The sequence below is a fragment of the Varanus komodoensis genome, unplaced genomic scaffold (assembly GCF_004798865.1).
Source record: "Varanus komodoensis strain SLA01 unplaced genomic scaffold, ASM479886v1 scaffold16, whole genome shotgun sequence".
Classification (NCBI taxonomy): Eukaryota; Metazoa; Chordata; class Lepidosauria; order Squamata; family Varanidae; genus Varanus; species Varanus komodoensis.
Window position 1 is genome coordinate 7,747,477 of NW_025335468.1, and position 18,238 is coordinate 7,765,714.

An 18,238-nucleotide genomic window follows, 5' to 3' on the forward strand; every position below is an offset into this window, starting at 1 on the left:
CAACTTATAATGTAATACATTTCACTTTCCTTGAGTAAGTTAATATTTGATAAGTATTCTTAAATTTCAGCTCCCCTCATGTTTTTTCTCCCCTTCCCTCATATAGTCCCCTCCCTGATGGTTTCAGCATTTCTAGAAATTCACATTCTAGGTAAAGATATTACCTTCAAAGCTTCAAATGACAATAACAATGAAAAATTGAATAAGACAATATTATTAACCCCTATTCATGATTCCTAAACTGGGTAGAGCAAACAAAGGAAAGGGGGCATGCTAACCCTGACCTGCTCAGTTCTAACATTTGTGAAAGACTTGCATGGAGAGCTTCCACAGGTACAGAACCGTCTCCTTTTTTAGAAAGTTGCCTTCCACAACTAGAGGCTATGAATGCAACAGCGAAGGTGGCACAACTAGTGTGCTCTCTCTGCTCATGTGCTCAACTTAACCGTTTAAGGGAATGCCTGAATGCCCATCCCATCCCATTCCAGAATACATGTCCATCTTCAACATACACTTGTGTGCAATATAAGAGGGTAAGCAGGAGATTGTCTCATACATTTCACAGGCATTGCTTTAAACTGATGACATGGGCAAAGGCATTCCAAAAGATGTGGCTATATAATTGCTAGAATTTCATAAGAATACTGCATTGCATATTTTCCTCTTATCTTTTAAATTACAGGGTTCCCAAGCTAGTTAAGATGAGGTGGCACCATCACATACCCTTGTCTTAACATCAGCTATCACTTAGAAGTTCCTTCCATATGAAAAGTTGCTGAGTCTGGAATCCCAGCTTATTTCCTGTTCGAAACAAGCAACTTATCTAACGGCACATCAACTCTGCAACTTTCACTGCAGTGAAAATGGGGGTCTCTTCCTGTTTCAGAGCTGTTTTTTTCTTTAAAAAAATCCTTAGAGATCTCACTCCATTTCAAATAATGTTACCTTTTTGGCAAAAAAAAAAAAAAAAAAAAGTGGGTTTAGGAAGATACGTGGAGTGGCTAGAGTGAAGCGATTTCTGGGTCTACTTAGGTTGCTATTTATTTCACGGCCACCTGAAACCTGGATACAGTGAAAATGCTTTCCAAAGATCCCTCACACATTGGTCCTAGTGACATGACACATTATGCCATCCCTCAGAAAATCTCCATTCCTAGTAAATTCTGGAATGACAATTTTCCAGAGCTGCCAAGGACTGCCAAGATTACCAGTTACAGATACAGGGCATAAATCATACTCCGAGAGACTAGAATTAATATTTGTATTTATTTCTGTACTGCCTGGTAGCCAATATTGCTATACCCATTATTGCCATCTATATGAATGCAGGCAACAGTATCATTCACTCCAGCAGCACTTCCGCCTTCGCTAAAATGCAGCAGCACATTCCATTTCACTCCTAGGAAGGTAAGAAACACCACGCTCGATCAGACGAAAGGTCCACCTGTTCCAACATTCCATGCACACACTGCACAAGGAAGGCGACGGAGGCAAAGTGGTCTACCTGAAGAATACTTAATGGCAAGGAATGACACTCAGTGGCTTTCTAGCGCTGGTTTACCAACAAAACGTAAAGTCCTCAGAAAAGATTTCTTCCATACTCAAGCTAATCAGAGCATGTATTTATTTCATTTATATCCCATCCATCTTCCATCGTGAAACTCAATGTGGCTGCATGTGGTCCCCCCTCCAGCACTAAGCAGACCCAGTCAGCAAAGTGGCTCTCTGATGTGCTTTCTGACTGCACTCACTGGAACACTATCGGTTTTCCCTGTACAGCTAACAATTCCTACCTGTGAGGATGGACACATTGTGGAAACAGCTGTCCAGCTTGCCAAGGAGAATGGAGAGGAAACTGTCAGGTGACAGACCACTTGCATCCCGTGTGCTCTGGTCATAGACCACAACATCTTGGTGCTTTTCTGCCTCTACCTGCAAGACAAGCAAAACAAAAAAGCTTAGCATGGATGGAAAAGTTAATCTGTAAATGTTACTGGTACACTGCTTTCAAACTGAACTGAGAAATGGTTGTCTCCACTGTCCCCAGCTGAGGGGTACAATGGCTCCCTACATTCTTTTATGTGACATCTCCTGATTATTCTTAAAATGGGCAGAAGAAACAACAGGAGGAAGATGGATAGATCAGACAGATGGATAGATGGAGGAATGACATGATAAAGCAATTGCAGATATGTGGCTGCACCAAATACAATGTAATTTCTTATTCTGGCTTTTCTAAGAAAGTATATGAAAAATTTGCTGCCCATCAATTTACCCTGCCAAAGGTAGAGTGCAGCATCTACTTCATGCAGATGATTTTGGGTATCATGAAAGGAAAGCAAGTTTGTTAGCTATTTAATGCATTACTGACCTGGTTTTTATGTCAGGGATGGGGAGACTTGACTGCGATTTCTTGTATCCTATGCTGAAATAACTTTTCAGTGGTTTTGGGCACTAGGAATATTGGCTAGAGAATGGTAGTCATGTCCCTTCTCAGGAGTTTATAAAACTGAAACTTGACACAAGGGAGGCAAGAGGAGGTAGTGGATGGGAAATTCACATTCAGTTCAGTTATATGGTAGTTGGAATGCGTTTCAAAGAGAGACAATGGGGTTAATACAAACCTGACAGATGAGTCAGGTTTAGATAAGCGATTTAGAAAGGAGGTATGATATAGGAATTGTGGAAGAAGTTTCAGCCTCCAGGCATGATGATTAGTCCAGAAAAAATGGGAAAATTGTTTCAAAGATCAGGCAGCCTTTGGATAGCTGAGCACAGCAGTGCTCATCATGGACAGGGATATATCCGATATGAGGAACACAGTTACTGAGTTGACGGCTATTTTAGATGCTACAAATACATGGAAGCAAATGAAGTACATGTGTCACACACAGAATCATAGAATAGTAGAGTTGGAAGGGCCCAAGAAGGCCAATGGGTCCAGTCCCTTGCAGTTGCAGGTCATCAATTTACACCATATCTCACTTCCTTTGAAGTGAAGTCTACTGAGTCAAGCAAGAACTTAGGCACTGCTCCTGTGGGGAGATACACTGCATCGCAGATCTCTGCAAGAAGGTGGAGCTCTCTGCAGAGACAGCATGCAAGGTCCTATCACATATATTACATGAAAAGACGCATCCTCTAACTGATTGACTGTAAAACTGAAAGCCACCACTGTAACTTCTCCCATGAAAATTAAAATTGGACAACCAAGGCTGAAATGTACACAGAACCCCTCTCTTTTGAACCCTCATTTTCATGCTTCCAACCTGTACCATTATCATCTCCTAGAACAGTGGTGGCAACCCTATGGCACGCATGCCACAGCAGGTGAGCCAAGTAGCCCCAGCATCACCCCAGCAGCCGAGCACTGGATAACAGCGCACATAAGGGCCATGCGTATGCTCGAAAAGGAGTAACGGCACCAGGCAGTGGCGTCATGAGCCGCAACTCATCCGAGTTTTTGCATGGCCCATCAGTGCTCTGCCAAGGATATAAATGTATGTATGTATGTATGTGTTTGGACTGGCTTTGAGTTTAAATACATTCATTTTTATTAACACAAGATTTTAGCTTTGAGTTTTCTTATGAAAAATTGAAATTTAATATCTAAGATTTAGCAAAGAGAATTAAAAAGCTGTATCACTGAAAGCTCTTTTATTGTGTTTTTCTTTTAAGACAAAGGACGTTAATGTATGAATTGTTTTTTCTAAACTAAAACCTCAGTATTCAGGTTTTATTGCAGTGTTAGCACTTTGTGATAAATAAGAGAGTTTTGGGTCACAGTTTGGGCACTCGGTCTCTAAAAGGTTTGCCATCACTGTCCTAGAATATCAGAGGTACCATTTTTACTAGATCATTTGTTAAATGGTGACAGTTGTCAGTTTTCCGAGGGAGGGAGGGAGGGAGGGAGGGGGGGCGGGCAAGGGGGGAGCATCTAGAACCCACTCAACAGGCTAGGGCAAGTTGAAAGCAGAAGAGGAAGACCAAATATGGGATGGAACAGTTTCATAAAAGTAGCCACAGCCTGGGACTTTACAGAACTGAGTGGGGCTGTCAAGGACAGGACATTTTGGAGGGCCTTCATAAGGTTGCTGGAAGTCAGAGATGACGTGACAGCAGATGACTACAACAGGTAACCCAAATGCAATGCATCCTTTGCACCCCTCTGAAGACACTTCTTGGCCTTCATCAGCAAAGTTAAAACTTTTTCACAAACAAGGGCAGTAACTATGCACCTTCACATTGCAGAGCACATCTACTTTTATAAGCTGTTCTTTCCCATCTGGCCAGCAATCCATTATTTTTCCAGTTCCTCACTGTATATCTAGATGGCACAAAATGCTGCATATTATAAATGTCCACGTGTGTTATCTGGATGCATGTCATGCATATGTGTGTGTGCGCATGCGCACAGGTTAAAGCAGGAGAAGATTTTCTTTAACACCAACACAGGTACACAGATCTCATTCAGATACACTGCACAGCTTTAGGAAAGAACGCATGGGCTTCACTATCATTGGGTTTGCAGAAATGCATCACTGATTCCACATAGAGACAAAAGGGGGTTCCTTTCGATGACAAGGCTTCATGCCATACCTAAGGAATGGCCTGAATGACACCGGCAAGGAGTGCAAGGCACAGTCAGAGACTGCCGTGCCTAATGAAAGGTTAATGCATTAAAGACTGATGAAATCCTCACAGTGCCACGGCTGAATGCATCCTCTGAATAGGCTGATGGGTGGCATACGCCGGCCTTCCAAGCTGGCGGCCTTCTGCCCTCTGGCGCAAAGCACATCTATCATTCTGCTGTCATAGGAAGGCAGCTGTGGTGAAGCAAAGCCAGAGAGAGAGAGAATGCAGCCAGCCAGTTGGGGACAGGAAAGGGCTAAACAGCTCTTTCCATTACATTCCAGATAGCTTGACAGCAGGAGTATGGATCAGCTGTGGAAGGCATTTCAAATCAAGCCAGTATGCACACCAGAAACTACATGTACGGGTAACAAAACTAAAGATGCCAAGGGTTCTCCCAAAGAATCTTGAGAATTTTAGTTTGCTGAGGGACTCCAGTATTCTTCCTTCAGAATCCTTGAAAACAACCACCATTCTTAGGAATCCCAGTTCAACTTTGTGGTCAGATATGCCCTCTGTGGTTGTAACTTTATAATACATGGGAGATCTGCAACTGACCTGTAATTTATTCATGTAAAAGGAATTCTATGCCCCCTTGGGAGCTGGATAGGGGTTGTCATGCAAGGGAGGCTAAGGGAACATCTAATCCTTTCCCCAACACCGCAGCCCTGATCCAAATTGTCCTGGAGCTTTGATTAGCAAGAGATGGGATAATCATACAAGCATCAGTACTAGTGCCTATAGAATTCCCCCTCCACAGCTAATAAGGAGGACAACTTTGAAAAGTGCTGTGACACAGCAGGCAAGTGTCTGTTAAAATGAGGCAAGTGGAATTCAGATTGACTTTGTTTTTGTTTTGCTTTGTTTTTCATTTGAACCTCAAGATTCACCAAATGGAGCCAAAATAGGGGCTCAGAAAGGCACATGAAGACCTGAGGAACAAATTGCTTCTGAATGAAACTGTGTTCATTACTGGAACTGTAGTTCACATCAGAGTCCTTTCATACAACAAATATACACCTGTTTTATCCCACATTTCCTTGATTTTAGCAGCTTAATTTGGGAGGGGAAACAGCCTTTAGTTTTTGCTACTATTAAACCACTGGGGGTTGGAAATCCTTGCTGATCTACCTGGAAATCTCCTGGAGATCTGCCAGCTGATCCTGATCTATCTTCTGCCCATTTTAAGTCAGAAGAGGTACATGGGAATTCCAACCATGGCTCTCCCCTTAACATTTAGGGACATAGTAAGAGCTGTGTTGGATTGGCCCGGTCCATCTAGTGAAGCATTCTGCTCCCACAGTGGCCAACCAGCTGCCTGTGGGAAACTCTGACTGCAATATCTGGCAGTCATCACTACATCTGGTGGAAATGAATTCCATAGTTTAACTCTGTGTCATGTGAAGAAGTACTTCCTTTTATCTGCCCTTAATGGTCCACCATTCATTTTCATGGGATGATTCTTGGTTATAATACTACGGAAGGGGAGAGAAAATGTCTCTTCCTCCTCACTATGCATCATTTTGTATACATTTCTCAGGTCTTCCTTACACATCATCTTTTTTCAAAGTTAAAAAGCTCCAAGTGTCATAGGCTTTCCTCACAGAAGGGTTGCTCCAACCCCTTAGTTATTTTAGTTGTCTTTTTTTGCACCTTTTCTAACTCTACAATAGCCTTTTTAAGATGTAGCTACCAGAACTATATATAGTATTCCAAGTGTGGCCACGCCATAGATTTATATAAAAGCATTATTACACTGGCAGTGTAATGTTTAATTACTATACTAATGATCCCCAACCAAAAATTTGCCCTTTTCACCGCATCACACTGGGTAGGCCTTTTCATTGAGTTATCAACCACAACCTCCAGATCCTTTTCCTGGTCAATCACTGCCAGCTCAGATTCCATCCCATACACATACAGTTAAGATTTTTCCCCAATACACATCACTTTGTATATGCTTATAGTAAATCATATGTGCACATTCCTGAAGTCTGAAGGGATTCTTTAGCAACTCTTTGCTGTCCCTTTTTGTTCACACCAGCTTAAATAATTTAGTCTTGTCAGCAGATTCTTAGTTGAAGCTTGGCCCCAAGATTCATTGGTTCAAGTGTCAGGTATGTCAAGTACTGATGCTGCCCACCAATAGCCCAGGTAGTGGACTGAATCTGACTTTGCAGTACACCTCAAGTGAGCAATTGCTTTAGGAACCTGTCTACACACCCATCCTGCCCAACACAACGCTACTTTGGTGAAGGGCGTATTGTTCCACATCTAGTAAAGCACCTAAATTCCTGGTAACCTACAGTCGTATGTTCTTTCTGCCATGGAATAGATAAGGAGTCCTTATTGCTGAAACTCCATATATAACACCAGTGCTCCAGATTTCTCTCACTCTAAGGAGAGATCAGTCTACAAGAGCACTGACAAGTAAGTTCTGAGCACTATCTGACACTGATCATCCCACTAAGGCAGGAGTGGATACGTCAAGTCCCAATGCTGAGGCATCATGGCTCGCATGTCCCATGATCCCTCTCACTGGCAATACAGGCTAGGTCTGGTAAGAGCTGTGGCCCTTCTGATGTTCTGGCGTACAAGTACTCACCTCTCTATTAAGAGAACTGAGGTGCAGGATGAAGGGGCACAAAAGATGGCACCTCCCTGAAGCTGAAAGAGGAATCTCTGAGATTCAGCATAGTGCTTTTCCTGACATAGAGGTTCTTCTGGAGCCCCTTTTGACTCAGGAGACAGGCTTCCGCTGGCCCATAAAATTAAGTACCCTTCACATGAACGCAAGGGCCAAGGTAAGTTTGCACTTTCTTTGTTTTTACTATTCTGCAAATATATAAATACCCTCCTTTCTGGTCTGGAGCCAGTCTTCTTCCTAACATTATTTTATGCATACAAGAGCCTAAGCGAGCACAAAAGCATGGGACATTCTTCAGTGCCACACACACAAAAGGCATTTCCCTTGCAGCAAGGGCAAGGAACATGTAACCCTCCACGTGCTGTTTGACTTGATCCGCACCAGCCAGCATGGCCAATGGTCAGGACTGATGAGAGCTGTAGTAAAGCATCTGGAGAAGCACATGTTCTTCATCCCTGCCCTACAGGAATAGCTTACATTAGCACTTACTTGCCCAAACGACCACAGTGTTGCTAGGCTTCATCCAGGAGAAAGTTTGTTTACCTTCAAATGCTCCAATCAAGCAGTACACAAGATATCTGCAACTACTTCCAATTCCCCTCCACTTCACTTGCACTACTGCAACATCCAGAATACAGGAACATTTCTCTCCCTGCCTTTTCAAAAGATATTTATGTAATTTAATGGAGGACACATGTTTAATATAGGAAAGGTTTGGACAAAATGGCTTGGCAAAGCTAAACGATGGACTAGTCTAAAATAGCCTGCTGACTCTCATTTTCCAGCTTTCTGGGAGAGCTGATTAGATTAGTGCGCAGGTGTTAGCAACATGCCTGTCTTAAAACACATACATATGGACAAGTTTGTCCTGTTTAGTCTGTTGTCATTATGCTGAGCTAATGGACAGTGAAATGCAGCTTATTTAGGGGAGGCACAAACTGAAGAGAGTTTGCTCTAATCAAACCATGCACTTGGAATTAGTGTACATCCTACAGCACTTTCAAAAGCCTTTAGAATTGACAGTGGCAACTCCCCCCCCCCCCAGCAAACCCCACATAGAAAGGGTGTATATATAGTTAATGTCTATTAATCCATCTGGGCTGATTCTACTAGAATGTATGTGACATGGCCATGTGCAGAAGACACAGCATTTAACCTTCAAGAGCATACTGTTACACTCGCCAAGATAGGAACATATCGGATTTTTGTATAATTCCAGGAATTAGACATTTTAAAGGCCCATGAAAGCCTAAACAAGATGAACAACAAGAAGAAAAACCTACATCCCACACACCTTTCTCTGGACACAGAAAAGTGTGCAAAATCAACTTGCAAATCCACAGAGAAAACAGATTCGATTCCAAGTTGTTTCGAGTTCACTGGACCCTGCTTTACCATGTGCAGTTGCCTGGCAACTTTCAACACATCCCTTGCTGATTGACTTGTGTCTGGCTGCCAGCATGAAACTTGAGGGATGCTATTGATGCTAATTTAGCCCTCAATTATGACTGTCAAAACAATCCGCTAAAAGAGAACAGCAGAAATAAATGCCAGGCATGTCATGCCTCACTAAATATTTCCAGTGGAAAGGGATTTTTGGTTTTGTCTGTAGTATTTGAAACTTAAGAGGGGCAGGAGCTGAGTTGAAGGGAGAGATTATGGGACATTAAGATTGGCTAAGGAAGAATTGCCTTCCATATGCCTAAACAGAAAACACTCTCAAAGGCAGGACTTCATCCTGAAACTCAGAATTTGTCCCCAAAATACAGAAGGTGCCATTTTTATTTTTATTTTTCAAAGAAGGACATTAACACTTATTCCAAGTTTTCAGTATGAATCACCCAGTTAGAAAGGACATGCAATACGCAATGTTTCAATGACCACACTCAGTTTGTGCCTGAGGATCAGAGAAACATTGGGAAACTAAGGTGCTGCTACTGCAGGTTACAAGAAAGAATGCACTTGCTTGGGCATTTTGACATTAGGCTTGACAATGCTTTTCCTGCCTGTGTATTCAAACCATAGTTGGAAAATACGATCTGCAGTGTGAATACAAACACCTTCAGCTCATAAATACTGCAGTAGGTGTTTATCCTTGTCACATTATCTACACATACCCAAAAAGGGCAAGGAAGGTAATCCTTCTAGTTTTATCCACAAGGACAAAGGTAACAGGGCAATGTGCACTGGTGCTACAGGTGGAAGGACTGTTAGCAGTGAAGGAAACAACAGCTTTGGAAGCAGAATTATCCCACAGTAGGATTTAGTGTTCCTTCCACATGGGAAGCTTTGTTTTGGGCATTACTGAAGGGTTGCTGAGCAACGGCAGATGGATGCGACACGGTTTATATCTTATTAAAGTTATAAGGTTTCAGGCAATAGAAATGCCAGACAAGCACTGGCAACACACAAGCAGGCTACATCGAGTAAACAGTGAACTGCCTGGACAGAGTTCAGAAGCGGGGAAGAGCGGGAAGGGGTGTGGATGCTTTAAATACATTTCAGGATTGCTTTAACTATAAAAGCAATGAGTGACAGCTTACATGGATCCCTGTTTTAAGAGGCATGGTGGCTAGTGCCCTATTGCATAGGAGTCCCAACAATTTATTTTTACTGGCTCCTGGAACACTTCTGTGGCTTAGAGTTGTAAGCTCTCAGCACTTTCCCCTTCTCATCCATTAACCTTCCACTCTGTCTCCATCTCAGGCTTTATCATCTACCTCTCCGTTTAGAAAGAGAATTGCTCTCCATACCCTTTCTCTTTAAAAGGCACTTGGAATGAAACAAAAGGCATAGGAAAAGATTTACCCACCTAATTTCTGTGTGCTATTTCTGCGCTGCTATTAAAGGCACAGGGCAGGGCCAATAACAAGAAGCCGTCCACCTGACCTACAAGGCCTCTTTACTTGGGAGGAGAGACCCTGGCTCAGTAGTAAGATGCGTGTTACACATGAAGAAGTTCTGAACTGGTCCAGTGTGTGGTGTTTTGCATAGCCGGGCAAAGAAGGTCCCATGCTCGAATCCTAGAAAGCCACGGCCAGTGACAGCAGCCAGTAGCGGCCTAAACAAAACTAGTCTGACTTACCGTAAGGCACCTCCTGCTCCTAAAGAGCCACAAGACTACCACACTTGTAACCATCCAGATATCCTGGTCTATAGCTCTCATGACCCCTTACCATTGGTTATGCTGGCAAGGGCTGATGGGAATTGTAGGCCAAAACAACTGGACAGCGACAAGTTGTTCACCCCTGCATTGATAGCTGTGAGTTTTCCTCCCACTGCTGCATTACAAGGACTCTTGCTAACCATTAAAGACACAGGAACACTGTTCCCTTTTGCATTTAGCTACCCCGAAAGAAAGTATGCATGTCACCAAGACCCCCATGAGAGCAGTTCTGCACCTACTATGAGCAGTTGCTCTTTCAAGATGTGGCAGACAAGACCTCACAACTGTTTAAATAATCATTTTGTGTGAACCCAAAAAAATCAAAGCAAAACCTCCCAATTAGTGAAGCGCAGCATCTTTTAACTCAGAGTCCCCTTGATTTGCCCTTGCAGTCAAAAGGCTATGACCTACACAGAGCTACATGAAAGTAAATGTCACTGAAATCAATGGGATTTCAACATCCACATGACATTTGTTCTGAGTTGGCTTTCTCTTAATCACAGGACTGATCACCTCCCTCCCTTTCATCTTGCTAACAAAGGAAATGAATTGCAGCCTCCCAACTTAATGCCCCCCTCACCCCATTAGCAAACTACAAGCATAAAACAGACCAGGTTCTCATGTAACAACAATTCTGAATGCAGGTTGAGTATGAGTTTTCACTGAAGTATGAGTTGTCATTATGTGCAAACTGTACATTAGGGTTTAATTATGGGTTGCTATCCACAAACCACAGTTCACAATCCAAAAACAAACCATAGGTTGTCCCTCCTGGACTGCTCATGATTAGCAACCCATAGTCAAACCATAGTGCAGGGTTTATACATAGTTGCAGAATCATAAACTGTCATTATCTACAATTCAACAGCAAGCCATAAGGTTGTTGTTTGTGAAACAGGCCACAGTGTGCAGAACTGGCAGTTCAAAGTAGAGCAGACACCTGTACTCATCTGGTGCATGCAGTGCCAGTCCCGTATCTGACTGGAGTGCTAGGGCTTGTACCTCCAGTGTGTAGGTCCTCTGACTGTACCTCCAAGGTACAGGTCCCCTGAATCTGAAAAAGGCAACTCAACAGGCTGCAAGTCTCAAATGAGCTACTGCACAATCATCTCGTTGGAACTAGCTTCCAGAATAACCATGCAAAGGACCAGTCTGCATGACAGTAAAATACAAGCTTCCTGTTCATGTACCAATCCAAATTATATAGAACATACATAAAAACTGGTCTCCCCTCCTCTGTCTTCTCCTTGGGAGATCATTCTTTCTGATCATAAACCAGGTGGGCCTCTGGCTTTACCTACAATACTGTTCAGTCCCAACTAGTGTTTACCCTTAAAGAAATAAAGGATAAACTCAAAATGGAGGCACCTTTGAGGATCTCTGCCCCCCTTTAATCCTCCCCAGCTTCAAATTCTGTTAGCAGCAAACCAGAAAGGAGGGCAGGAGCCTGTCAGAAAGAATAATGGGGTAGGACAATTGTGTCTATGTCATCACCCTTCCTGCCATCTGCTGCTCAGCAGCAGCTCCACTCACCCCTGCCCCTTTCCCGTTAAAAACAAAAAGACCCCACATAATAACATGAGGGTGATTCACTGCCCTGCTGCCTTCCACATGTCCATTCTCCTCCCAAGGAAATTGGGAGACGTCTTGCTGCTGACAAAGGAAAGTCAAAACTGGTATTCTAAACATATTTTTCTTTACGACACAAGTGTGGAGATGACCCAGGGTTGAAGGTATGTCATGGGTGCAACCTGGTCTAGGTGTGAGGTAGACTGCCAGGGTGGTGTGGAACTGGAGAGACCTTGGCTCAAGTCCCCCCCCCCACCCCCACCCCGGACATGAAACTCACAGGATGATTTTGGGACAGGCACTAACTCTCAGCTTAACCTTACCTTGCGGCATTATTACGAGTATAGAATGGAGGAAGGTCAGAAGCACTGCTTTGGCTTCCCTGGAGGGAAACATGGCAGGCTGTAAGTTGGTCCGTGTCTTGCAGGAAGTTTTAGAATATAAATGTGACAAGGGAATAAACTGCCACTTCCCTGAGGTCCTCACAATCAGTGCTTAGATGAATATACTACCTGAGCAGGCCAGAGGAAGACCCCAACCACATACAGACAAGAGATTAATTCTATGGCTGCAAACTTGACAGGGAAGACTGAAGCTAAGACATGGAGTGACAGTCCTTCAAGGGGTGGCTTAGCATTTGGAGGACTGTATTAGGACTTGGACAAGCTGGGTTCTAGGTCTCATTTGGCTAGGGCCAGTTAATTACTCTCAGTCTAACTTGCCTCACAGGATTGTTGCAAGGCCAAAAATGAAGAGGAGGAGGTCCATGTAAATTGCCTTGCATAGCTTAAAGAAGAAAAAAAGGTGGGGTATAAATGTAATAATAAATAAAATATAAGTGAGGTATCTGATGCTAAAGACAGCAAATATGTTAAAAATAAATGATTAAAAGGGGCTGTATAAATTCCATGCATATTTTACACAAGGACCAAATTTGATAATGCAGAAATCACTATTCTGAAAAAAAGTTTCCTTTTTTCCCTGCTCCCTAAATTAAAATTTCCTTAGAGTATAACACAATATTGTAAGATAAAATTACAAACCACCTGAAAACAAACAAACCTTATTCAGACCTTCACCCTTCATGCTATTATACTCACATGAGGGGAAACCACAGGGTCCCAGGATCATGCAGGGTTCCAAAATCACATGGGGTAATTGTGCAGGTATACCAGCTTTCATCTCTAGGGTTGGAGATGCAACGCTAGGATTATGTGATTCAAGGGTTAAGAGGCAATAGTGCAAACAGGAAATGTGGCGCTGTTCTTCCCCTTATTTTTATCATATGGGGGTGAGTGCCTGAACAGGGAAACTATTAAGGTAAAAAAGCATCTCTGAAGTCTCCATTGCAATAAAAATAAGTTTGGAAATTGTAGTATGAAATGGTGAAATGGCAAGAGACAATAGTAGAGATGCATAATGATTTGGAGGTAGGGCTCACAACATCTAGCATGCAATTAATATATTGCAATTGGTTTATTGTTCCTTGCCAGGAAGATGTGATCTTTGCATCTTTAAGCATAACAAGACAGGCTATAGCTGCTGTAAATTATATTCCTTTATTAATTGACTCTCCAACTTTATTAACTCCAGATTCCCCATCATTCTCCATTAATGCAGTATTAGAACAAGGCTGAGCTTCTGACAATCATGAACCCATTTCTAATTTTAAAGATATCGATCCCATGGGAAGATGGGGACCACCCTTCTCCCCAAATGACTGTTATGTTCAGGATGAAAGGGATGGAGCTTCTACTCTGTAAGTGCTGCTCTATACCTCAGCAGCATCCCAGTTGCAGCACAAAACACAATGATCCAGTTTGCACATCATGATTACCCATGATGGGTAGTCATGACGGAGAGGGGCAAGTGAGCTACCACTGAGCTCAATAATTCAGGGATACTCTGTCTCTGGGTTGTCTCACATGACATCTGAATCCAGACCTATGGGTTGTCAGAGGAGGACATTCCAAGTTGTTCTTGATCTACAAATGTCACAATTGGACATTGCACAAAATAATACAGAGACAAGTTGTCCTGGTTTATCTCTACAGAAACAGGTGGGTGGCAAGCTCTACACTTACTTGCTCAAGACTATCTAGGGTTTAAACAATAGTGGGTAGCTGTGATACATGAACCAGGTTTTTATGTGAAAGCTTACAAGGATATGTTGCTCACTTGCCCTCTCCAGTCTTTTCCTGGTCCTATGGACCACCCAACCTTGCCACCTACTATGACCCCACAAAAGATACAAGAGTGGAGCAGAAGACAAATAACAGTAGGTTGTCCTGAAAAGAGATCTGATAACCCTATCCCTAGCACAGGGTGAGTGTCATGTTGAGAAATGTCCTTAATTGTTCATCCCTAATGTTGTCAGGGAGGTACAGAGGTGTAATGGATAACAGAATGTTTGATGTACACTGGGAAAACTGGGTTCAAATCACTACTCAAGTCATAAAGTTTCCTGGCTGACACAGGTAAGTCATGTCTTTCAGCTGAACCCATCTGATATTCCCTTTGGAGGAATATGATAGAATAAGCAAGTTATACAACAGAAATCTCCACCCCTGTTCTTGTGGACTTACCCTATTTCCCAGGGGAACTAATTAAATTGCACCCAAAATCTCACAAGACATTCCTCCTATGCTGTTTTAAACCACTCACTTCTGCTTTAGTTCTGAAGTAACAGCAAAACTATCCAATGTGGGGAAGAAGAGATTAAAAAAAGCAGTGCAAAACTGCTTTCCTTGTTTCTCAAACATTATGGGCTGTGTGTGTTGTTACATGCTTAAAACATCCATTCTAATATATATGTCCTTGTGAATACCATTTATTAAAACACAGGTTTTGTGATTCTCAACTATGTCTCCCACTGAAAGCAATGATAAACAATTTTTGATTGTAATCAAAGAGGAAGAAATAGGATGTGTGAATATAAATTTAGTAGGCATATCAGAAAGAATATATTTATATGCTGTGTGATTAGTTTACAGAACTCACTGTCATAGTATGTAGTAACAGTCAATATTTTGGATGGATTTAAAAATGATTCCTATTGGATCAATATAGCCCTATTTGAAGTAGCATATACCATGTAAATACAAGCAAAATATGCAAATATTTTAAGTTGGCACAATGAATACAGGCTGAAGAACTCATCTGCAAATATTACACATAGTATACCCATACTTACAAAAGCTACCAGTATCACTAAACAGATGTAATACAAAATACTATTGCTTATACTGAGATCCTTTGGGATGTAGTAAAATAAACACAAAAGGCTTAAAAAAGTGTCTGAGTACATGACATGTGTTGACAAGTGCTTTTTCCTGTGAAACCCATCTTGAAAATTTCCCCAAGTACATTTACCAATACTGGGTATTTCCAGGCAATTTCCCCTTTAAATTTTCCCATTTGCATTGTTATCAGAACACAGAAGGAACTCTGAAGTGTTTGAATTCAAGCCACAAAGCAAAAAGCATAAGGTAACCACTACCCTATACTAATTTCCTAGATTTTTCAACTGAACTGCATTTTAAAGTCTGTTTCACAAATGAAAACCATTAATCTTCATAAAGACATTTCCAATAAATGGAAATTCTGTGGTTATATGGCACCTGCACAGAATCATGGAATCAGCTTTACAGATGATCTCAGGGGCCTTATTTGGGGATGTCTCCTTAACCCAAACTTTACATGCAGAGGGGCCAAAGCCTCTCCTGTCTCGTAGGGCTACAAAAATTCCCAGCTAAACCCCAGTAGAGGTGCTGGCCAGTCAGTGTTGACTGTACTGAACTAGATGGACCAGCGCCTTGCCTCTCAGTGTAAGGCAATTTCTTATGTTCCTAACTTACCTCTTGCCCCAGTGATAGTTACCATAGAAGTATCTAATTCTCCCATATTTTAGAAAATACTGACAAGCTATTCTAGGTCAAAAAGATGTCTCAGGATTTAACTTAACTGTAGAATCTCTCTCACACACACACTCACGCCCTCAACATAGGGGGTATCTCCATTGTCTAAGAATCTAAAATGGAAGTGTGTGTGTAGGGATATTACACGGTTGGTTTATCAGTAGCTTTAAAAAAAGACACTCAAGAATCACCCTCCAAAGCTTCTGCCTGAAGCATCAGTAAGAGAGACTGGAGGCAAGGAATATCTTTTCTCACACATTCACCATCACACAAACACACACACAAACGCACAATCCAGGAGGGGTGATGTCACTGCTGGCCAATTGCAATGAGCCGTATGCACACATGCAAAGGGAGGGGCAGATGAGGACTCCACAGATGGCTCCAGCTGGGCCTAGCATTTGATTAATCGCTTGAATTACCCTCCTTTGCTACAAAATAATAAAAAGGGGGGAGGGGAAAGCCAGAACAAACACTAAAAAGCAATCCAGCTGCTGAGAGCTGCCCAGAAATAGAGTTTGAGGGAGGGTCTATTGTGAAAGGATGGCTGCTGAACTTAGAAAGACTGTACTTAGGCTCTAGAAGAGAACTGAGTCTGTATGTCATGAGGCAGAAGCCTGGTTTCTTGATCTTCTATTGTCGAGCTCAGTGGGCAAAGGTTTAAACTGCTGGATATGGTGTACCTGACAAGCAAGGGTTTTCCTGTTTACTGGCCTTGCTCCTGTGCCAGATATGCTAACCCGTAGCAGCTAAAGATTTTCCTACCATGCAGATACTGCAATAAAATAGTTTCTGCTGTTACAGGGAAAGGAGCACGGCTGGTATAAGGAAGCCGATAACAACATGTCTCCAGGCCGATACACACTTATCTTTGTTTGTGTACTTGAGAGTAAACTCCAGCAATAAATTCCTTTGGATTGAAATCTCCTAATTTCATGATGTCACCCTCCTTTTCCCTTTCATCTCTCTTCTCTTATGCCCACAACATGAATAAGCACTGCCCATTCAGACTGCTTCTGCTACAGGATACAGATGGACAGACCTCTGACTTGCAGGATCATTGTTTTCCACTAGAACCTAAAGGCCCATCAACCAGAGCTATATGCAAAATAGTGTCTCAGGAAAGGAAGCACAGAATTAGAAATGAGGTGCCTTGAAACACATAGCTCATGGATTTGCTTTCAGCGGCAGAACTGGAGCTTGCACAAAATCCTTTCATGTACAAAATGGCTCCTGTTCCCCACATCCAGTTTCCTGGATGTCGGTGTCCAATGGGCAAAGGATTTTTGCTGTCATTACTGTTAAACCACTGGGAGTCAGAAAGCTTTGCTGCTCTATAGGAAATCACTTGGAGATATACCAGTTGACTCCACTCTATTTTTTCCCCAGCCCTGCTACATAAGATGATCGAACAGCTCTAATTCCAAGGACTGAGAGTGTGGCTGCTTCTAAGTGTCATAATTGAGCTTTGCAGCTACTTCAATACACTGGTACTTTACTGGAGCACATGCCTGGCTTGAGGGGAGTATATGCTGGGGTTGCCTAGGGTGCCACTATTCTATGATCCTAAGCCTTCCATACCAAAGATGAAGAGGGCTGTATGCCAATCCCAGGGAACGTAGCTCAGCAAATCTGATGAATAGCAAAGTGGCTATGAACACAGGATACAGCAGACTCTGGAAAAGGAGGTTCATAGACTAGATCAATACTTTTGATAATGGAGCAGAGTTCTCTGAATTTCAGTTCGAAGGGAGGAAGTTGTGTCAGGAGCAAATCTATCCTGCTTCAGAACACTGACAACGAGACCACAGCCCACCAAAGACACACAAGTGCAGACAACCTTTATGTTCTTTCCCTTTGTATAGCCAAAGGATGGAGAATGATGGCTACTCCCTGCTCCCCTCTGCACATGATTTGCTCTGCATGCCATTATTTTCATTGACATAAATCCTACTTCAAAGGATTATCCCTGTTAACCCATGGCTCTTGAGGATAGATTACTCATCAGGCAATGAGTTCAGGGAGACACGAGGAGGGTGAATGGCTGGAAACACTGCCTGTACACTGAGATTTCTTCCACAGTAGTAGAAGTGCTACAGAGACACTACTTTTCTATTATTAACTTGAAGCAAGATGAAAGCAAAGGTTCTGTACTGCACTTAATATAGTACTGTATTATTGAATGATATGCTTACTCATGGCCAGGATCGTCTTGTTATGCTCACTCAGAACCCCCATTCAGCAAAGGTACTTTTCAATGTTAATTAAAAGCTTTCTGTTTGCAGGTTGAGCCTGTTTTTTGTGGTC

At 42.4% G+C, this 18,238-nt stretch overlaps 1 protein-coding gene across 1 annotated transcript in view; it reads right to left on the reverse strand.

Moving 5' to 3' along the window:
- Positions 1-18,238, reverse strand: part of DUSP8 (dual specificity phosphatase 8) — a 105,318-nt gene that overhangs the window by 62,482 nt on the left and 24,598 nt on the right. Inside the window, exon 3 of the mRNA XM_044425731.1 lies at positions 1,794-1,932. Coding sequence (XP_044281666.1) covers positions 1,794-1,932 — 139 coding nt within the window. The remainder of the gene's footprint in view (positions 1-1,793; positions 1,933-18,238) is intronic.